General features: G+C 38.8%; 1 protein-coding gene across 1 annotated transcript in view; it reads left to right on the forward strand.

Annotated features, from left to right (window-relative positions):
• The window catches only part of SGIP1 (SH3GL interacting endocytic adaptor 1), a 103,953-nt gene that overhangs the window by 41,547 nt on the left and 41,914 nt on the right, over positions 1 to 20,492 (forward strand). Inside the window, exons 11-17 of the mRNA XM_075003249.1 lie at positions 2,776 to 2,827; positions 4,754 to 4,839; positions 6,367 to 6,459; positions 9,005 to 9,079; positions 11,228 to 11,683; positions 17,919 to 18,046; positions 20,139 to 20,265. Coding sequence (XP_074859350.1) covers positions 2,776 to 2,827; positions 4,754 to 4,839; positions 6,367 to 6,459; positions 9,005 to 9,079; positions 11,228 to 11,683; positions 17,919 to 18,046; positions 20,139 to 20,265 — 1,017 coding nt within the window. The remainder of the gene's footprint in view (positions 1 to 2,775; positions 2,828 to 4,753; positions 4,840 to 6,366; positions 6,460 to 9,004; positions 9,080 to 11,227; positions 11,684 to 17,918; positions 18,047 to 20,138; positions 20,266 to 20,492) is intronic.

Below are 20,492 nucleotides of genomic sequence, written 5' to 3' on the forward strand. Positions count from 1 at the left end.
GAAAACTGAAGAAGGTGAAGCTAGTGCTTACACCTTTGTGTTCTCGAGTCAGAATAATTAAAGTTTCTGCTTTCTCTGTGGACAACAATGCAATAAGCTTGAGATGGGCCAACTTGGTGAATATATATACACACATCCCTTGATTTACAAATGTAATTTGTTTCATGAAAACTGTTGGTAAGGTGAAAATTCATAAATCAAAAATGAAGTTCCCATTAATTTCAATGGAAAAAATTCTGACTGGTTCCTGACTCCTAATAAAATCACCCAGTATTTTTCCCCACATATGCTACAATATTATACAGTCATAAAAATAAGAACAGTGCTACTTTATTGCTTTTTTGACATTTCTTACCACTAGTCAGTTCTAAGATAGTGGTGAAGAACATGGTGTTGATGCAAGTTCCATGGGCTCATTTGCATCGTCATCAGAAACAGCTCTGTAGTGACTTCAACCTCCTTAATTTGGGTTTTATCTTCAGCGTTTGAGGTTGAGGATCAGCTGATGGTGATGAGGGTTTAGGAGAAGGTGATGAGTTTGAGGACTGAAAAAATGATAAAATTGAAGTTTGTACTGCAGCCCTCTTTCTCCTGTCATACAACACCCGATACCATCAAATGGCTTCATAAATTTGCCATTTGCATACTGAACTCTGTTCCAAGTTTGGGTCACTGTCATTGAGAATTTGTAAGCTGCCTCCTATGCACTGAAGAATTTTGAGTGTTTGAGTGTCCAGCCGTTCTTGTAGTTAATCCAATTTTCCCCCCTCCTTGCCTGATAACCTTTCTGCATCCATCTGAATTAATTATTCATTAGTCAATTCTCCACCATATGACAATAACAGGTCTTGAACATCATCTTTTTCTACCTCATTGAGTTGCCTGTTGTATGATACAATTTGAAGGTCTTTCACTTCACCTCAAAACCACAGAAATCATGAACATATTTTGGCAATTGCTTTTTCCAAACACCATTCAGGATACTTTGAGTAATTTTATTCCATTCAGTTGTGGTATTTTCTATAGCCATCTTGACATTATAGTTCTTCCAGAACTGCTTAATTGTAGGTTTGTCTTCTCTGTCTGATGCAGACACAAGATACCTTATACCCAGTTGCAGATAGGAAGCTTTAGATGTAGCAGTTAAGCCTTGATCCATTGGCTGAAGGATGGAAGTGGTATGTGAGGGCAAAAAAACCCACTCAAACATTATCGCCATTGATAGGGTGACCGGGAGCATTATCGAGGATCAGCAGACGTCTATTATCCAAATTTATTTTCAGCACAATATTTAGAGGTGAATGATGAGAGGTACCTTGTTATGTAATCAGCAAAAAACTGTTTTGTCACCTAGGCCTTACAATCAGAACACCAGAGCACAGGTAACGATGCCTTGTTTAAGCCTTTAAGCACCTTTGGATTTTCTGAATGGTCAATAAGGAGAGGTTTCAATTTCACATCTGCTTCCAAATTTCCACTAAGAAGTAATGTCAGTTGATCTGTCGAGGCCATGAAACCTGTTGCTTATGTTTTATCCCTTAAAGTAAAGGTTTGAGAATACAAGCTTTTTCAGAAAAGTCCCAATTCATCGACTTTAAAGATTGTTTTGGAGACTATCCACCTTCATCAATTATTTGCTGCGATGTGGCTGGGAAAATGTTAGCTGCCTGAGTATCAGCAGATGCTGCTTCACTTGTAACATGCAGACTATGATAATGTGAATGTGTTTTAAAGCACTTAAGCCAACCTTGACTTGCTTTGAACATTACTTCAGGGGCCCCAACTTGCCTCTCTTCTTGGGTTTTCTTCTTCAAGTCCTCAGACAAAGATGGGGCTTTCTCCCTTATGATAAGGAAGCTCAAAGGCATGTTGTATTCATTATGGCTGTCGATCCAATCTACTAAAAGTCTTTCAAGTTTACACATTATTGCATCCCTGGCCTTTGTTATTCAATGCAACTTTTAAAAAAGCAGTCCAGTAGCACTTTAAAGACTAACAAAATAATTTATTAGGTGGTGAACTTTCGTGGGATAGACCATTAACATCCATTTCTGACATTTCTTTTATGTTTTCTTTCTGAACGAAGATTGTACGCGCTGTCAGTGCTGCCAAGTATATATCTTTCAATTGCTGTCCCTCTCAGTTCTCTTACTACCTGCAAGTTTGGTAGCTATGGATATTGTTTTCCTTGGTTTCTTGGCCTTAGTGACAGCTCCTGAAGAACTTTTTCACAAATAACAAAGCTGTCTGAAGATTAATATCACTCAGTCAAGATGACACAAACACAAGGTAGCACATGAACCAACTGGGAAGAACGGGGCAACTGAGGGAAATGAGTCATCCTCGCACTGCATTCTTCTGTATTCCTCCGCATTTGTTACTCATGAAGTTGGTGCTCAAACAAAGGTTGGGTCTTCTTTGTAGAGAAAATATGTTTGTAAATTGAAAAACATGTATAAATGTATGTTATTTGTAGCGAAAATTCATAGATTGAAAGTTTGTAAATCAAGGGATAAGTGTATTTCTTGAGAGTATATGTTCAGTGAATCAGGGTTTTTTAAATATAAGTATACTGTATATTCGTAAGGAGAAAGTAATGAAATTACTATGTGTTGAGGAGCTGAATTATACTTCATGATCTTATTATGGATTGATATCTTGTCTCTGACTTTTATGTCAGTGTCCTAGTTGCACATCTTTGAATAGTTCATGTGAAAAATTGAGATTGAGAATTCAAGTGAGATCTGATCTAAACAGTTGTCTCACATGTGACAGGTGAAGAGATAGCAAGACCAAGGCGTTCAACACCAACTACAGAACTTCTAAGGTCAGTATGAAAGAAACTGTTACTTAATCTAGGTATTGCACAGATGTTAGCCTTGGATTCTTGCACCAATGATAGAGATGAGCAGTTATGTTCTTCCCTAACATTTACAGTTGCTTTGGGAGTTCTTACTCTATTAGTTGTAAACATTAAAATCTGTGAGACTATCTAGATTTGATACCCTTCGTGATAGCAGCATCAGGAAAAAGCACTGCTTTAAAACAGCATCTTCAGAATTTCATCTTACTTCCTGGAACGAGTCATAACTGTAAGAATGATATTCAAAATGGACGTACGCTTCATGAGGTAAATTATGTCAACATATTCTCCCACCTACTAGGTCAAGATGATTCAGTGCTCACTTGAACAGTTCACTGTGGGCTTTAAGGCTGATAAGAGAGCTTTATTTACCTATATTTAGCACCCGTCCTGTGATAACTTAGCTGTCTGGTTATCACTAACACAAATCACCTTTCATTTCAGTGGTAGCTATGATGTATTTCAGTGATGAATGTCTAGTGTGTAATCAGTGCGTGTGTCTTGTTTGTAACCCATTTACCAAGCTATATTCTTTGGCACTTTTGCAAGACATGTCAGTCAAATTGTACATAAATGACAATAATTGTAGTTTTTCCTGAGGCTTCATTTCATGTTCACTCTAACAGCATTGTAAAGATATGTTCTTATGATGATAGTCACTGTAAAAAAAATTTAATAGCTATATGAGCATATCAAAAGCATATGCAGAAGTAAAGGCTTGCTGAGATACCTTCTTGATTTATATAAGTTTTCTTTATTCTTGCTGGGATGAGCATACTATACAACAATTGGGTCTCTTCTAATCTTTGGAATAAAGCTATGGAATATAGGGGATGAAACACAAAGAGATAGTCAAGCCAAAGATTTAATATTAAACATCATACTCAGGGTTGTGTTCTGCAACTGATGTGAAGTGATTCTTATTCAGAAGAATACTTGTTTGCATTAGGTGGAGTTATCTGTGCAGGCTGTCTATATTAGTTCTCTTCTTGTGTAGTATCAACACAATCTAATGGGTCTGTGGTCACCCAAGTTTGGCTCTTTTGCTATAATTGCACAGATCCTTGTCACCTGAATTAAAGATGAATCTTCACATAGTCTGTGTCTACACTGTGCCACCAGATGGGCCAAGAGCCTTGTTGGGCTCCTGGACTAGGCCAGGGGGCCCTGTTCCCTGTCCTGGAAGGGGTGAGGCCTCAGGAGAAAAAAGGCAAGGATGAGGGCAGCTAGCCCTCAGTGCCACATGGAACACAGTGTGCCTCCCAACCCCGCGTCTCTCCCCAGCCCTCAAAGCCTGCAGGGCTTGTCGCACAGGGCTCCAGCTGCAGCAGCGGCCAGGAGCTCCAGGCCCTTCAGTATTGCTGGGGCCTGGGGCAACTGCCCCCATTTGCTGCCCTCTTCCCCAGTTGGTGGGCCCATGTGCTGCAGTGAAACTAGCCGAGGGGGGATCGCAGCACACGTTGAAGTGCTGCAGTGTATTTTAAGTGTCTTGTATGAGTACTGCAGGTGTGAGCTAAAAGGTACCTTGTTTGCATTAACATAGAGCTTGTCAAATAGGACAACGTTAATGTGAACTAGGGTCAGTTACAGCACTATGGCATGTGCTGCAGCTGGACAGTGCAGAAAAGCTATATAGTCAGACACTAGCTCAATGCTGGCAATATCTCCTGTGGAGGGTGGAGTCTGCATACTGGTTAGCCCTCTAGAGCGCTGGTACTGCATAGTGCTGGTTAACCCTCTAGAGCGCTGTATATTGGTTAGCCCTCTAGAGTACTGGTTAGCCCTCTAATCTCACACAGAGCACTCAGAGGCTAGCACCTCCAGATCACTTTATCTTTTAAGCCCATTTGCAGTTTGTTCCTTATGTGTCTCATTTGTGTTATCCTGCAGCAAAAAAGTCCCAGATGATCCTTCAGCTCTGGCCCCGCTGTTTGGCCCGCCACTCGAGTCAGCATTTGAGGAACAAAAGTTGGAAGGTATGAACATCGACCAGGATGTGTCGCTCACTATTTTTGGTTTGTAGCATGGCCACTTTTAAGCATGGGAATGTTAACTTGAAATCGTTTTTTTTAAAACAGTGAATTCTGTAACAAGGTCAAATGTGAAACAAATCTGCCTGATCACTCCCTTCCAATTCCATCCTTTACAATCTGGCCCATCAGCATGGGGCTAGACGTGCCCTGGGGCCTAGCAATTCAGAATAGCCTGGGGCTCCTAGCCACTGCTGCCACTATGGTAGCACGTGGAACCCCAGGCCCTTTAAATCTGTGCCAGAGCTCCAGATAGCACACACCAGTGTGGCTAAGGGACGAGTGGGACAGGGATGCTGGCTGGCTGCATGCCCACAGCTCCATCCCTTCTGCCTGAGGCCCCGCCCCTTTCAGGAGTGTGGGACCAGCCCCATCCGCTGCCCACCACCACCCAAAAACCTAGCAATCCTGTCAGCCTCCTTGTGTACAATACATAGAAGCTGCCACAGTTTGCATGTCATAATTTGATGATAAACATTTAACTACCACAGGAGTCTGCAATTTGTGGCTCCGGAACTGATGCAGCTCTTTAAGGACTTCTTTGTGGCTCCCAATGCTATAATTGCAAAGTAAAAACAAAAAGAAACAAAACAAAAAAACCTCCTGATTATTTTTGATAAACGATGAGCACCTAGAAGCCCCAAAATGAACAACTCATATATAAATAGCAAATGATATGTGATCTCGGAACGCTGGATCCTCGAGAGAGAGACGTGGTTTGGGAGTGAAAGTCAGAAAGACAGTGGTACAAACACACATGTAAAGTGTGAGGAAATAGAATAGGTGAAAAGTTTGTGAGCGTCCTGTATTAAACATGTACCACATTACAAATCGTTGTGTGTGCACTGTTCTTAAAATAGGGGGTTACAAAAAGTACGGTTTGATGTTATTTGTTAAGCACCATTATTTATTCATATGCATTGTAGTTCTTGAATTATTGATTTTTTTTACCAAATTGGAAAACATGGCTGTTATGGCTATTTTTGGTTGCTGATCCCTCAACTAGTAGTTTCAAAGCATGCAAAACAATTACCTTCTTGTAAAAATTAAATTTCATAAGTGATCAGTTTCATAAGTAACTTACACTTCTGATACAAACCAAACCATAGTCACAGCTCACAGGGGATATCATCTGGTCCTGGACAAGCTCCTCAGTCCAATATAAACAGAACTACATGGGGTATAATTTCCTGGAGTATTTCTCTGTTGACTATAAACAGCACCCCAAAGAATACAGTATCTTGGCATTTTCTCTGTGAATGTGATATTTTATATTGGGCAGATAGACCAGGCTTTTGAAACCCTTTTAAAAGGAACAGCAGCTCCCTCCAGACATTGAGTCAGAGGAGGAGCATGTGCCAATCCAAGTACTGATGGTAGAAATTGGTATTCATAATTAATTAGTGGATTCTGTCATTGAAATTAAGTCTTTCGTATTGATTGGGTGTATGTGATTTGTTTTTGTGTTCTTAGCTCCTTTAGATCAAACTGAGATATGGGGTTCTGTCCAACCAGTGAACTCAAGTCTAGAGTCTCCAAAGCTTCCAAGACCTTTTCCCACCGGAAGTAAGTTAAGTGTGGATTATCAGTCTGAAAAATAAGGTGTTTCCTTTTTTTATTATGGGGGCTACAGTATAATATGAAGTTCTCTAACAATGTAGTCATATAGCAAGTTAGCCTACTTTTACTGGACTGGTTTTGAGTGTAATATGCTAGAATGGAAAAAGGACACAGTTTAATAATGTGTTGGATGGATGGCTTTCAGCAGGAAGGAGACAATGCGCTTCATCCCTGTAATGTATCTGAAATGTAAGGCTAAATGTGACTTTTATTCTTCTGAAGAATGAGAGAGAGAGAGAGCTCTAAGAACAAATACAGGACATGGTGAATGCTATAGAACCTGATGGCTTATCTCCAAGAAAAATCCCATTATCCTAGGCTTAATTCACAGTTATATCTCCAGAAGGAATCGTAGAAATGTGGGGCTGAGGGCATTTGAGAGGTCATCCTCTTCAGCCTGCTACACTGAGATAGGACCAACCAGCTACATCTAGGCTTTCCTGACAAATGCTTGTCTAGCCTGCTCTTGAAAACCTTCAGTGATGGGGAGACACCCCCCAGAAAACCTATTCCAGTACTTACCTGTCCTCAATAGTTTGAAAAATTATTTCTATTATCTAACCTTGCTTCAAATTAAAACTCTGGTACTTCTTGTCCTACCTTCAGTAGACGTAACAATTGCTCATCCTCTTCTTTATAACAGCACTTAAAGTATTCAAAGATTGTTATCAGTGCACCTTGAAATCGTCTGTTCTCTAAATTAAATATGCCTGCTTTTTGGTTTTTAAGCTATCCTCATAGGTTAGATTTTCCAAACCATTTTTCTGATTTTTTCCACATTTTTCTTAAAGTGTGGTGCCCGGAACTGCCCACTGTATTCCAGCTGAACCCTCACCAATGCTGAACAGAGCAGAACAATTACCTCTTGGCTTACATATGACACTCCTGTTAATAAATCACAGAATGATGTTACCCTTTCAGTAGCTGCAGCACATTGTTGCATCTTCTATTTATAATCTGTTGTAGTTCCCAGATGTTTTACAGCTGGCATTACCTACCCCCTAGCTAGATATTTCCCATTTTTGCAGTCATGCATTTGCTCTTTTTCTTCCTAAGTGTAGTACTTTGCACTTGCCTTAATTAACACTCCTATTGACACCGTTTGTCGAAGTTGTTTTGAATTCTACTCCGGTCCTCCAAAGTGCTTGCCACTATCTCAGCTTGCTGTCATCTGCAAATTTTATAAACATACTCTCTACTCTGTTACACAAGTCACTAGCAGCCACACACCATACCTCAGAAACACTAACCCAGGAACATATCCCTGCAACAAACTCCATTGCCAACTCTGTTCATATATCTTCCAGACACACCAACACCAGACATACCCACATCAGCCACGCCATCAGGTCCTCCTACATCTGCACATCCACTAAATAACAAGCACCAGAAGATATATGTTTATGAGTTTTGTCCAGTCATAAGTATTCCTTTCCTACTCCCCTCTTTTATTTTAATCTTTCTTCTCTAATCTTTATTTTCTTTTGGCCCTTCCTCTTTCCATGTAGTCTTTTCTTCTGTCAATCCACAAAAACACTATCTCCTTGTTTTGCATTACATCTTCTCTTGATTTGTTTCTTCCTCCTGTCTGCAGCCCCTTTTGAAACTGTTAATTTCACACTTACTACACCTTATGTGATGTCTCACCATCTCAATTCTAGCAAATCGAAAAGGGTATTTTGAGTGACTGTGAGCTAGTAGGTGCAGACATCTGACATTTTGTCTGAGACAGTAGAGTCCCTAGAGCCAGTTATAATTTTAGAACTTTCTGATTCTGGTCAGTACCAGGAAGGGAAATCATAAAAGCTCTGCAAATAGAAAAATAAAGTTAAGAAACATTTTTATTGTTAACCTTTGGGTTTCTTTCAAGATTTGGGCAGAGGTTGAGGTAAGTTTTATCATACAATGAGACTGACACACTTCAAATAAAAACCATGAGCTAAATTCTCTGCTTTTGGTTTGTGTTTTCCTGAAGAAACTTGTTAGTTGTATTAGGTGATATTTACTTAAATTTTCTTTGCCATGACCCCAAAGTAATTTAGCCAGCATAACTCTTCATAGTATTCTCCCTTCTGCATATAACACCTAGATATTCACTGACAGACAATCCTAGAGATTTTATTCTGAAATGCTAATATAGGGCCTTAAAAACAGAGCATGATTTGAGATTTTTTTAAAGAAAAATTTATCTGACTCTCATGATTCAGTGAAATAATGTGAGTTCCTCAAATAGTGGTGGTGCACCCTGATTGCCCTATAATCATTATTTAATTATTCAAGGCTATTAAATTAATCTACTGTGATAAAATGCTCCTTCCATGTTGCTGAATCTTGGGATAGGGTTGCAACTAACCTTTACCAGGTCTGCATCTTCAATGGCTTAAAAAGAAGACACCCTGAGAAGGGGAAACCTACAAAGAATCAAATACATGGTTTCCTATGAACTTAATGTAGCTCTTGAACTTATTCTTTCCTCTAATCTGTTTTTCAGCACCTCCACCTCTTCCACCAAAAAACATTCCAGCTACACCACCTAGGACTGGTTCTCCGTTAACAGTTGGACTAGGTAAGAATGGGGCGTAATGTATATTAGATCATGCACTAAGACTGCATAAGATATATGTATTGTAATGCATAACTGAGCATGATCCTGTAACCACTGACTCCAGAACCCCAGCCAACTTCAGTGCAATTTCTCTATGTGTAAATGCTCACAGAATCATGTTCATTCTGAGGAAATCTGCACAATGACCTTGTATTTGAATGTATTTGTATATGTTTAACTCACAAACATTTTATGTTTTCTTTTGATTTTACATGTTTTAGCAGCTATTGTGCTTGAAACTATACTAAATCCTACATACAGAGCCCTTGGTTTTTGAATGCTTTTGTTACCTTTTACTATCTATTTGTTTACCTCCTATCCTGCCTTTTGGCACTGAGGCCTTTTAGTAGGATGCTAATTTTAAAGTTATACCTGAAATTGTTGTTGTAGCTCTGGAAATTTGCTTGTAACATTCATTTAAAATGTTTTAAAGGTTCAGTTCTGATTAACTATGGGTACAAAACTAATGTTCCCTTTTCTCAGAGCAAACTGGAGCCTGATCCTGTCATTCTTGCATCTCAAACTCCTGTTGCTTTTCAATTACAGGCTTGGGTGCAAAGGTAGACTCTAACCCAGAATTAGTAAATCTCAATGTTATTCATGCAGGGGTATGCTCAATAGTTATAGTACCAATAATTCCCCTAATATGTATGGTGAAAGAAATCAAGGTTATGTGGAATCAGCAGGAGCAAATGAGATGCTTACAGCCTCAGGTTGCTAGCAAAAACAAACTTATAGCTAAAATTAGAAATGTGTGTTTAAATAAAGAAATGCACTCATTGTTTGAAACAAATGCATTGTATTTGAAAACAATAGTTACATTACACAATAAGAAAATAGCATGAAAATGTGGTATATTATTTAGTCATTTAGTTACATAGAATCTCTGTGCAATGAAAGTGCTCCATTCATCAATATCTTTATTTGAACTCAAGTGTCTTCATTTTTCCATTATTTATCTATCCAGTCAGGTGGCAGTTTGTCTACCTACATAAAATAGCATTCATCAACAAGAATAAATGAAATACACAGCCTTGAGTGACTATATATTTCCTGCCTTTGGCTTGCTGCACATTCAAGTATATGTAGGAGTTTGGGATTTTTACCCCACAGTATCATGTGTGGTAATAAAGAAAAGTCTGTTTTTAAAATTGAATATGTTGCAGTCCCTAAAATACAGCATGAATTCTCTGTAATAACAAAGTCTGAAGAGGATTTTCTAAAATCTGAGAATATGCAATAGATGTAGATGGATGCACATGAAGTTATGTAGTCATTATAGTAGAGGTTATACTGGGCACTCTGTTTCAATCACCTTCTGCTGCCGATTGTGTGACTTTGGACAGATCACTAAATTTCTGTGTTAATTATTCAAAACTAGGAATAACACTACCTCTCTGGCATGTAGTTAGGCTGGCTTGGCTTTGAGCTATGCTATAAAAGGTGCTATACTGTATAAGTGTCCAGTTTGATCATCAGTATTTCACAGTAAGGCAAGACGAAAGATAAGTACCAGAGGAATATGTGGGGTTTATTTCCACTGGCTGCAATACAGCTATGTTGATGAATTCTATTTCCACATTGGTCATGAAGCTAGATTTGCTCAAAAACTGACAACAGATGATGTGTGATGATTCAGTTCATGATTAAAGTTATAAATGTTCCAAAATAGTATATGTGCATGTATCAATATCCAGATTATCTCCAGTTCTGTGTGTGCATATTTAATATTTAGCAGTAACTCACAATGTTAAGTTATTTTGACAATACCTCATGAACATCGTTAGCCAATTATATATTTCAGGACAAAGCAAGTGTAATGTAAAGTAATATACACAAAAGGAATACATATGCTATATAGTGCATGCTTTTTTCATACAGTGCATATATTTTAATCCCATAAATGTTTTTGTACATTGTGCGTAACTGTATTATGCAGATATTTTCATGCACATGAACTATGTCCCCAGTAGCGGGTAAGAAACATGCTTTTTAAGTATCTCTGCTGGAATGTAGCTGACTTTGCAAGCCCCGTATAATTGTAGAGTATCGTGCAACTTCAGCTATCAAATCAATATTAAAGTTTAAAATAAACTACTTTGACCACAGGAAGTGACCAGACAGCAACAGAGGTCAAAAGTGACAAACTACCATCAATCAATGACTTGGACAGCATTTTTGGCCCAGTATTATCCCCCAAGTCTGTTGCTGTTAACGCAGAAGATAAGTGGGTCAATTTTTCTGATCAGTCCCCGGAAAACGTAACTGCAGAGTTGACTTCAAGGGAAAAAGTGGTGTCCCCAGCTGTGGCATCAGAAATCCCAGCTGAACCTCCAGCTGTTGAAACCTCCCGCAATGTTCCATCACCTCTCAATTTAGAAGAGGTGCAGAAGAAAATTTCTGAGCAAGCCCACGTTAACGATGATAACTTAGAATCAGCCGCCTCTCCTAAAGATTTTGGGTTGGGACAGAGAGCTACACCACCTCCCCCTCCGCCACCTACCTACAGAACAGTGGTGTCGTCACCTGGACCCAGCTCTAGCAGTGGCACAGGAAGCACCAGTGGTATGTCTTCTAGCTTGAGTGTGCTTCAGTGTGCCCATGAATGCCTTTTTGCTGCAGTGTGAACACAACTGTTTAGCTGCTCTTAGTTGGCTTTTTAGCATCAGTCATTCCCTTTTGTTTGATTGTACTGTGCCCCCAGTGGCGTATTTTCATCAAATGCTCTTGTGGTCCAAGTCGAGCTTGTATCCTAGCTATCATGCTTCCTTTTATCCTGCCATTGTTGAGTGTCTGGCAGGAGGAATTGTGACTCAGCAAATCAGACTCCAAGGTGTAACTCTAGATAGGTTTTCACCAAATACCATAGTTACTGCCTCAAACAAGTGCATATGCTCAACAATTTGAACTACTCTCCCAGATACTCACCAGTGCTTTTGTAGGGCCCCAACCTGTCGACAGCCCTAGAATTTGCACAGTTGCCAGCCCTCCAGGGACTGCAAAATAAATACACACAGTGGAAAAGCAGACAAATCTTGGCGAAGTTCTCAGAAAACAAAACTGTCGCTCTAAAGTAAGGCAGGAAGTTCTCTGAAGTCACTCAGCAGGGTAGCCTTGTTAGTCTCTAGCTTCACAAATAACAAGCAATCCTGTAGCACCTTAATGTGTAACAAATTTATCTGTTAGGTAATGAGCTATCTTGGGTAAGATTCACTGTCTGCTCACATGAGGCACTGACAGCACATGTGCGCCAAATCACCTTAAAAGCTAATGAAGTCAAATAAACAGAAGCTCCGCAGACATAAGTTGAGAAGCAGTAAATTCAGTACATCTCTACTTCATCATCCTGAGAATGTCCTAGAGAATCCTGGATTATGTGAGGCTGAACTAGGCTTTAATAAATGTTTTTTTTTAATATAAAAGCCATAGAGTAAAACATGGATTTGTTTGAAATTTGCTAGTTGATTGGCTTTACCAGTTTAATTTTAAATTATTTTAATTTTAATTTTAAATTAATTATGTCCAAAGACTTTGTTGAAGGTTGGTTTTCCTAGTGTCTTTCATGTCATTCTCAAGGGGGATACCACTGATCACATTATTTTTAATGACTAAAGGCTCGGGTATGTAGGCAATTTACTGATAGAACTAGCTATTATACTGATATAATTGTACTGCCGTAAATATACTACTATTTGTTTCTAAATCAACATGGCACCATAAGCTAAACCAGCAAAAGACTCTCTTTTCTGGAAATAAGAAAGTCCAGGTGGGAAGTAAAAGCAATACAAATATAGAGCATAATTAGATCAGTGTAGATCTGCTAATCAACTTCTCCAGATAGATTAAGCCTTAAGCAATTTAGAAGTTATTGGTATTTGGAGAGTGCCATGTTTTACAACTGCACTGATGCTAGCAATGAAAATGTGTTTTGAAAGTCTTTGTTTGCATTAGTATATGTCCCACTTAAAACCAGTTATTTTATTATTACTTAGTCAAGCCATGGTTTTAATTTTAAGTATAAACATTTGTGGTGCTCAGCACTGTAGTGTCAGAGGGCATGAAAAACTGGAGAGTGTTCTCAAGTTAGTTTTTGCCTCCTTCTTACATTCTCTTCTTCATGTGGCAGAATTTAACTCTCATGGAAATCCCTAAGTGGGAGGAGTGAGGTTTCAGATGAGCTTTTAACTAATCCTGACTTCTACCCTGGAGGTTAGCATTTCAGAGGTGGATTTTAACGTTCTGGGTTTGTAAAGTGTTCTGTATTGAAAGCTGTTGGTCATACTTGATGTGTGCTAGAGCTGAGGATGCTCCATATTTTATCAGAGACGGACCCTACATCTCAGTGATATTTTTGTTTAACACCAGCTGATTTCTGAGTTCTGAAAAATGCACAAAAATACTGTTGCTCCCTGCTCTGAAGTGTTAGCCTTCTAAAAGTAGTCACATGCAAGATGGATAATTTTGGAAAATTCCCAGCTGGGGAAACATTCTGTAATAATTATAAATAGCTTATCAGCACTGCAGAAAAGTTGGATTTTTATGATGAATTTCCAGGAAGATAGAATAGTGGCTTAGGGGGCTGGGACAGAGAGCACATGCCACACATTTATAGAGGCAACATGGAACACACTACACAGAGGGGAGTGAGAGACATTTAAAATCACTGTAGTATGGTCACCATTGGGTACTGATAAATGACAACAGGGTGTGGGTGAATTCTGAACATAATGTAGATATTCCCATTAGGCAATGTCTTCCTTAATTTTGCTGTGTTCTTGAAGATCCACGCTGTTTCCCCAATAGCTTTGTGTTAGCATGCATGTGTGTAACTGACCGCTTGTCTTTTAGCGTGTGATCAGTTGGTATGTCTGACTTCTTTGACAATAGTGAGGTGGGAAGCTATCCCACAAGAATAGAGGATGCAGATTGCCCTGTGTGACTTTCAAAGGGGCAGCAGTTGAGGAGTTTACCATTGGAGGGCAAGTCTGACAGTTTGGGTTTTTATAAGTCCCTTCCCTTCTGAGTTCAGGCACATCTTTCTGTCTTCCTTACCTGGGCTAAAATAAGTGCCTCCTTAAACTCTGAACAGATCTTTCTCCTAATCCATTCCAAATCCTTTGGTGATATTCCTTCCTTGGTTTGTTAGGCTCTCACCTAGTGGGCGTTCAGTTTCCACTTGCTTTGGGGCATCATAAGGTCAGAGCTGTCACTGAATGTATTGTCCTTCTGTTCCTGGGAAATCCTAGAAGTTGTGGGATTTGAACTCAACAGCAGGAACTGTTGGTTCTGCTTAAACATCAAAATGGAGGCCAGTTGGAGGCCATAATAGGAAAAGATGGAGAGGTCCTTCTCTCAGCCATCTAAGCCTTAGAAAGGGAAATGGGAGGAGTGGGGTTTTGGTTTCTGTTGCTTATTAGAGGCTGAAAATTGGGTTGGCTCATTGTGTTATTAATGAGTTGGCTAATCGCTCATTTTCAAGTAGTTCATTGAGGAAACACACATACATGCTCACATGTCTGGTCTGCATATCTAATTTTTAATTTCTGCTTATGCTTTATTTTTAAGTAGAGTAGTGTTAATTAGATATGCTCCAGGGCTGTAAAATGGCTTGATGGCAGACCATTTTTCAAGGCAAAGAGTTCTGTAGCTCTGCCACTGTAATTGGATTTTTGCAGAGGTGGGATTACATTCAGTTACATGCTCATTGGTGGAATTCTGCTGCATTTGCTTGGTGCAGAAACTGATGCAGAAACACAAGGGAGTTCAAGGGATTCTCAATGTTTCAAGAATAAATATAATCCATCTTAAAATTCTGATATTTAAATCATTAACAGTTGTTGCTTCTCTAAATACTTTGAAAATTAATATGGATAAATACAGTTATAACCCTGTCCCCTTAGAATTCCTGCAGCCATTAGATTGTTTCTGTTGAATAATTTCCTGCTTGCAGGGCAATAAGTTCTTTTTTATAGGCTGAAGTGGAAAATTTTCAAACATAAATGCCTCAAGTTAGACTCCTAATTTCCAAAGTCCAAAAATTGGTGGCCACGATTTTAGAAAATCAGAACCTAATTTTGACCCAAAATTTTATGTAACACAGGGACAGTTTTTTGTTTCTAGGAATTTTATTTTCAAATTTGCATGCTTTTAAAATAACCAAGTGTTAAATTCTTAAGGCAAATGATTCTGTTTTAAAAGGAAAAATGGAAAAGTTAGCAGCCCATTCTACTACTGTATACAGTTCAAAAATTAGACAGTACAGTGCTAAATAGAATGTGCTTTCAAATATTCTGTAAAACTCATCAACAAATGGGTTTACAAACAGCCCTGAAAGTCCAGCCGTATGTAACCTTATATTTATGTCTTTTCTATTTAGACATGTCAGTAAATCAAGTTTACAGGTTGAAGAACTTTTAAGATATTTTTTGCACAGTATGCTATAAAATATGCATTTGTACAATATCAGTTATTGCTGAACTTGCCTTAGTATTTTAAATTTTCTTAGTTATATAAAAAAGTATGTCACATATTCGATGAAGTACCCCATATCTTTCCTTTTCATTAGGTTGCAGCAAGTCAGTTTTAAGAGCAAAGTGACAGTCACCAGTAACAAAATGAAACATTTGAGCTTCACAGTTAACTACTTAAAATTTTTCTTTTACGGAAATTATATTTTTAAAACAAATTGTATTAAATGGATTCTTTTTCACTCCCCAGAGGTCTTCTAACACTCAGTTCTTTCCCCATTCCAGTCCTCATTCATGTTTAATGAGAGGCTGCCCTCTTACAATAATAGGCAATGAAATTAAAATCAAAAGAATTGTGTAACATATGTCCCCATTGCTGTAAACTATTTCTGCCAAGGATTCTGGTTTTTGATTGGTTTGGTTTTTTACACCATTCAGAGTTGTTTATTTTAAATGTCATCTTTTTTAACCTCAGCCACGCTATCCGCTGCATAGCCTGGATTTGACATTGCATCACGGTAATTTTTTAAAAAAGATGATAAAAAGAATGAACATATCTGAAGTGAATCTTGAATATATCATGTGTTCAGCAACAAGAGCTGAGCTCAGTCTTACAAAGCATTACTGCTCTCTGTGGCACACTTAGAGTGAGAGAAACTGAGAGGAATTCAATCTCTTGATCTCTAACAGGATAAATTCTTCCCAGTCAGTTATGTCTTGGCCACCATACTAACAAATTATGCTGGCTGAAAACATTTTTTAAAGCTTTTTCTTGGCATGGACCTTCCTCCCAACCCTGCGGCCCTGTGGTTTGCACAGTGCTATTGTTTTAAATGTTCAGTGAAATCCATAATACATCTCCTGTCTCATATATCCCATTTTACATTTACTCTTTCATGTAAATCCATGACAATGTCTGAAATAACAAATGTCTTATGCCAATGACAATCCTTGAGAAAAGCAGGCCCGCTGAACAGCACATATAAAAATAGTCTCCTTACTACAGGAAATAGATTAGAAAATGTCAATTACTAGAAGTTTTTTTCCCTCATCCAAAAAACCTATGAATGTATAAACATCATGACAACAAGATGTTCAGAGGTAAAGGAGAGAGTCTTACATAAAAAATAACCAGAAGAGAAATCAGGGGTTAGGAGAAAAAATTGTAGAAGTTAAACTGAAGAATACCATAAAGTTATCAGTACAGTACGAACCTCTCTAGTCCAGCACTCTCTTTGCAACATCTGTAATTCAGCATGATTTGAGTGTGCCAGAGGAACACTTACCATGGATGTGGCCAAGTTTCCACTGATCTCATAAAGTTTATTTAGTCAGCAGGCCTGGCTCTCAGTATTCTGTGCTGTTATTTAGCTCAAATTTACCTCTAAATTTCTTCTAAGAGCCCAGCAACCGTAGTTGCCTGTCATAGGCCGTGTCTACACGTGCCCCAAACTTCGAAATGGCCACGCAAATGGCCATTTCGAAGTTTACTAATGAAGCACTGAAATGCATATTCAGCGCTTCATTAGCATGCGGGTGGCCGCGGCACTTCGAAATTGACGCGCCTCGCCGCCGCGCGGTTCGTCCCGACGGGGCTCCTTTTCGAAAGGACCCCGCCTACTTTGAAGTCCCCTTATTAATAATTCGAAAAGGAGCCCCGTCGGGACGAGCTGCGCGGCGGCGAGGCGCGTCAATTTCGAAGTGCCGCAGCTGCCCGCATGCTAATGAAGCGCTGAATATGCATTTCAGCTCTTCATTAGTAAACTTCGAAATGGCCATTTGCGTGGCCATTTCGAAGTTTGGGGCTAGTGTAGACGTAGCCATAGTAACTCACTGCAATAAACAGAAGTAGAAAATAACCTCTTGCTCCTAAACTGTCAGCATGCAATTTACAGATATGATACTGACATTCAAAAGAGAACATTTAAAATTTCTGATACTTTAAATAGAAATTTAAAAATTTTCACTATAGAGCTGCAGCATTTTAGCCTCTGATTTTGTGTTCAGAAAATCCCACCTAGAAGTCTGCATTATTGTGTGCATGTGCAAATTTAGAGCTCAACATGAAGCCAGCTCAAACCAGAACTTTCATACTGTAATTTCAGAGCTGATTGCTGAGTTTTGGGCTTTGCTGTGGCCTCTTTTGTTCTAAGTTGTAACTCATTCCTTCACACTCCCATGTTTACAGATTGACTTGCAGTGTGGGAGCTGTGAATGTGAGTTAGAAGCTGGATTAGTGTTTGCTTGATAGCACGCAGTACACTGTGGGGAGTTCAGAGTTGAAAGAGTAGGCTTGAGTTTATTCTTGTATTTATTGCCTGTGTTTATTTCAGGTTCTTCATCTCCAGCTCGTCCAGCAACTCCTCTGGCTGCTGGCAGTAGCACTACCCCACCACCTCCTCCGCCTCGGCCCCCATCTCGGCCTAAACTGCCTCCAGGGAAACCTGGAGTTGGCGATGTGGTATGTTTGCCCTTTTCACAACCACTAACGAGAAAGGAAGCTAAAAATGGATCCAGAATGTCATATTTGTTTCCAATCTAATAAAAAATCAGTAGAGCTGAGGAAGTAATTCATGGGAAGTAAATGAGTCTGCACCTGGTCCCTGATCACTTTAGCTTTTGGGAAGTTATTCATTGTTAGAAATTGCACAGGGGAGAATTTCTGTGAATAATTCTTGCTGGGTGGATGGCTTGCTGACAGTTCACTGTGAGTATTCAGAATGAGCTGTTTGTTGATTTTGATTGGACACAGTTGACTGTTCTATTTGGATAGACCTAAACTCTTAGAATAAGGATTTTTTGTGCAAGTACTCATGATTATGAATCAAAGATTTATTTTCTTAACAAATTTTCTAACACTGCCTTAAAATATGCTATTTGTTGCAACATTCCTGCCACTAAATTCATTCACTAGAATGTTTGCAGAAAGACAACACAAAAAGGACTTCAGTGTAGCCAAAGTGAATTATTTTTATTTGAGTTACTGTTTTTTTCAGTTAGTTATTCAGTCCTCCAGGTTTAAGAGTATCTGCAGCAAAGTGTAGATTAACTCTAAAATACAGAAGATGCCACACTCGTACATGCACGTTTCATATGTCTGAAGCTTTGCTTCAATTGAAAATCCTCAGAAATAAAGATGTGATTATCATAGGTTGCTACTCTTGTGCCAACGGCAATTGTATGCTAATTTATGTTAAACTAAGTCTAAGTGCTGTTCACACTAGTAAACTTACCTAAATAACTATTCCAGGATAAAAAGCAGTCAAGTAGCACTTTAAAGACTAGTAAAATAGTTTATTAGGTGAGCTTTCGTGGGACAGACCCACTTCTTCAATTGAGTCTGTTCTGGTCTGGCTATGGTCTGAAGAAGTGGGTCTGTCCCACAAAAGCTCACCTAATAAACTATTTTGCTAGTCTTTAAAGTGCTACTTGACTGCTTTTTGTTTTGATAGTGTATAGACTAGCACAGCTTCCTCTCTGTTACTATTCCAGGATAGTTATTTCAATAAATTTTAAAGCATAGATAAGCCTTGAGCCGATCCCCTGCTGCTAATTTGATGTGATCTTTTAGAAAACTGAGACCATTCCAGTGAATTAGCAAGTTAGGTCTAGTTTGCATGGGACATGGTATTGCTCTTACAGTATTTAGCCTGAGTGTCTTGTTATAGGAACACTGGGAAATCCTAACTGGCTGGTGAGGAAGGAAAAATTATTTCCAGTCTTGTTGGTATATCTTACTACAGTAATTGACCTGTCCCCCCATTTTAAATGCTGTATAAATAAGAACAAAACAGACATTAAAATAGTATGATTTGTAATTCTGCTATAAACCTTCTCGATATTCATGCATTGTGGAATTAAGGCCCATTCCTGAAAGCACTGGGCCTGTAGAATTCTTAGTACTGCTTAGAGCGCTACTGGCCAATGAGAGTTTTGCCTGCAGAAAAGTTCCAGAATCATGCCCAGAAAAAATAATTTTCTGTCTGTCTTTGCCTTTATACATATATATTTCCATCATAGTGGGTTGGCTCCACTAGGACCTGCTGAGCATTTACCACTCCAAGTGGGTTATTGAAACCTTTAATATGTGTGAGTCTAGCCACAGTGGTATCTCACAAAATATTTTACTGTTTGGCATTTATCCATGAAATACCATCCATCCTGCCTTTTCCAGTCTTAAATTGCCATCTCATAGTTACGTGGTGTTGTAGGGTCTAAAACAAATGCTGGGCCTTCCATGTCTGGAATTTTCCCCTCTCTCTCCTGTTTGTTTTAAAATTTTAATGGCACTGGAAAATTTTTGGAAACTGTAAAAATATATAGTGGCCAGAGATGAAAAAACAAACCTAGACTTGCAAGACAGTATTTTTCACGCATTTTCCAAGGCCCTATCTGCTTTAAAGCCTCACTCATTAACATGTGCATTAAGCGAATATAAAGATTCCTGGTTTATGAAAGCCTTGTGTCTGTGTTCACAGACATCTATTTATATTGAGTGTATATGTTACAATATGTATATTTTTAATCTTGCATTATTTTGTGTTTTTCTACAGTCCAGGCCTTTTAGCCCTCCTATTCACTCATCCAGTCCTCCTCCGGTAGCACCTTTAGCCCGTGCTGAAAGTACTTCTTCCATATCATCTACCAATTCCTTGAGTGCAGCCACTACTCCCACAGTTGGTAAAAACCACAGGTTTCTTTTGTAATCTTTTATAAAATTGAATGGCTTTTTAAAAAACTTGAGTTCCTGAATCCCTCTACTTTGTTATATCATTTTCTAAATTTTTGCTTTCATGTTTACATTCTTTGAAAGCAGTTTAAGTGAAAGTGAATAATCCAGGTATGAAATATAAACTGATAGCCAAACTATACCGGAGTTTTCTTATTCTGTTGAATATTAACGTGTG

The sequence above is a fragment of the Carettochelys insculpta genome, chromosome 9, assembly GCF_033958435.1.
Source record: "Carettochelys insculpta isolate YL-2023 chromosome 9, ASM3395843v1, whole genome shotgun sequence".
NCBI classification, from domain to species: domain Eukaryota; kingdom Metazoa; phylum Chordata; order Testudines; family Carettochelyidae; genus Carettochelys; species Carettochelys insculpta.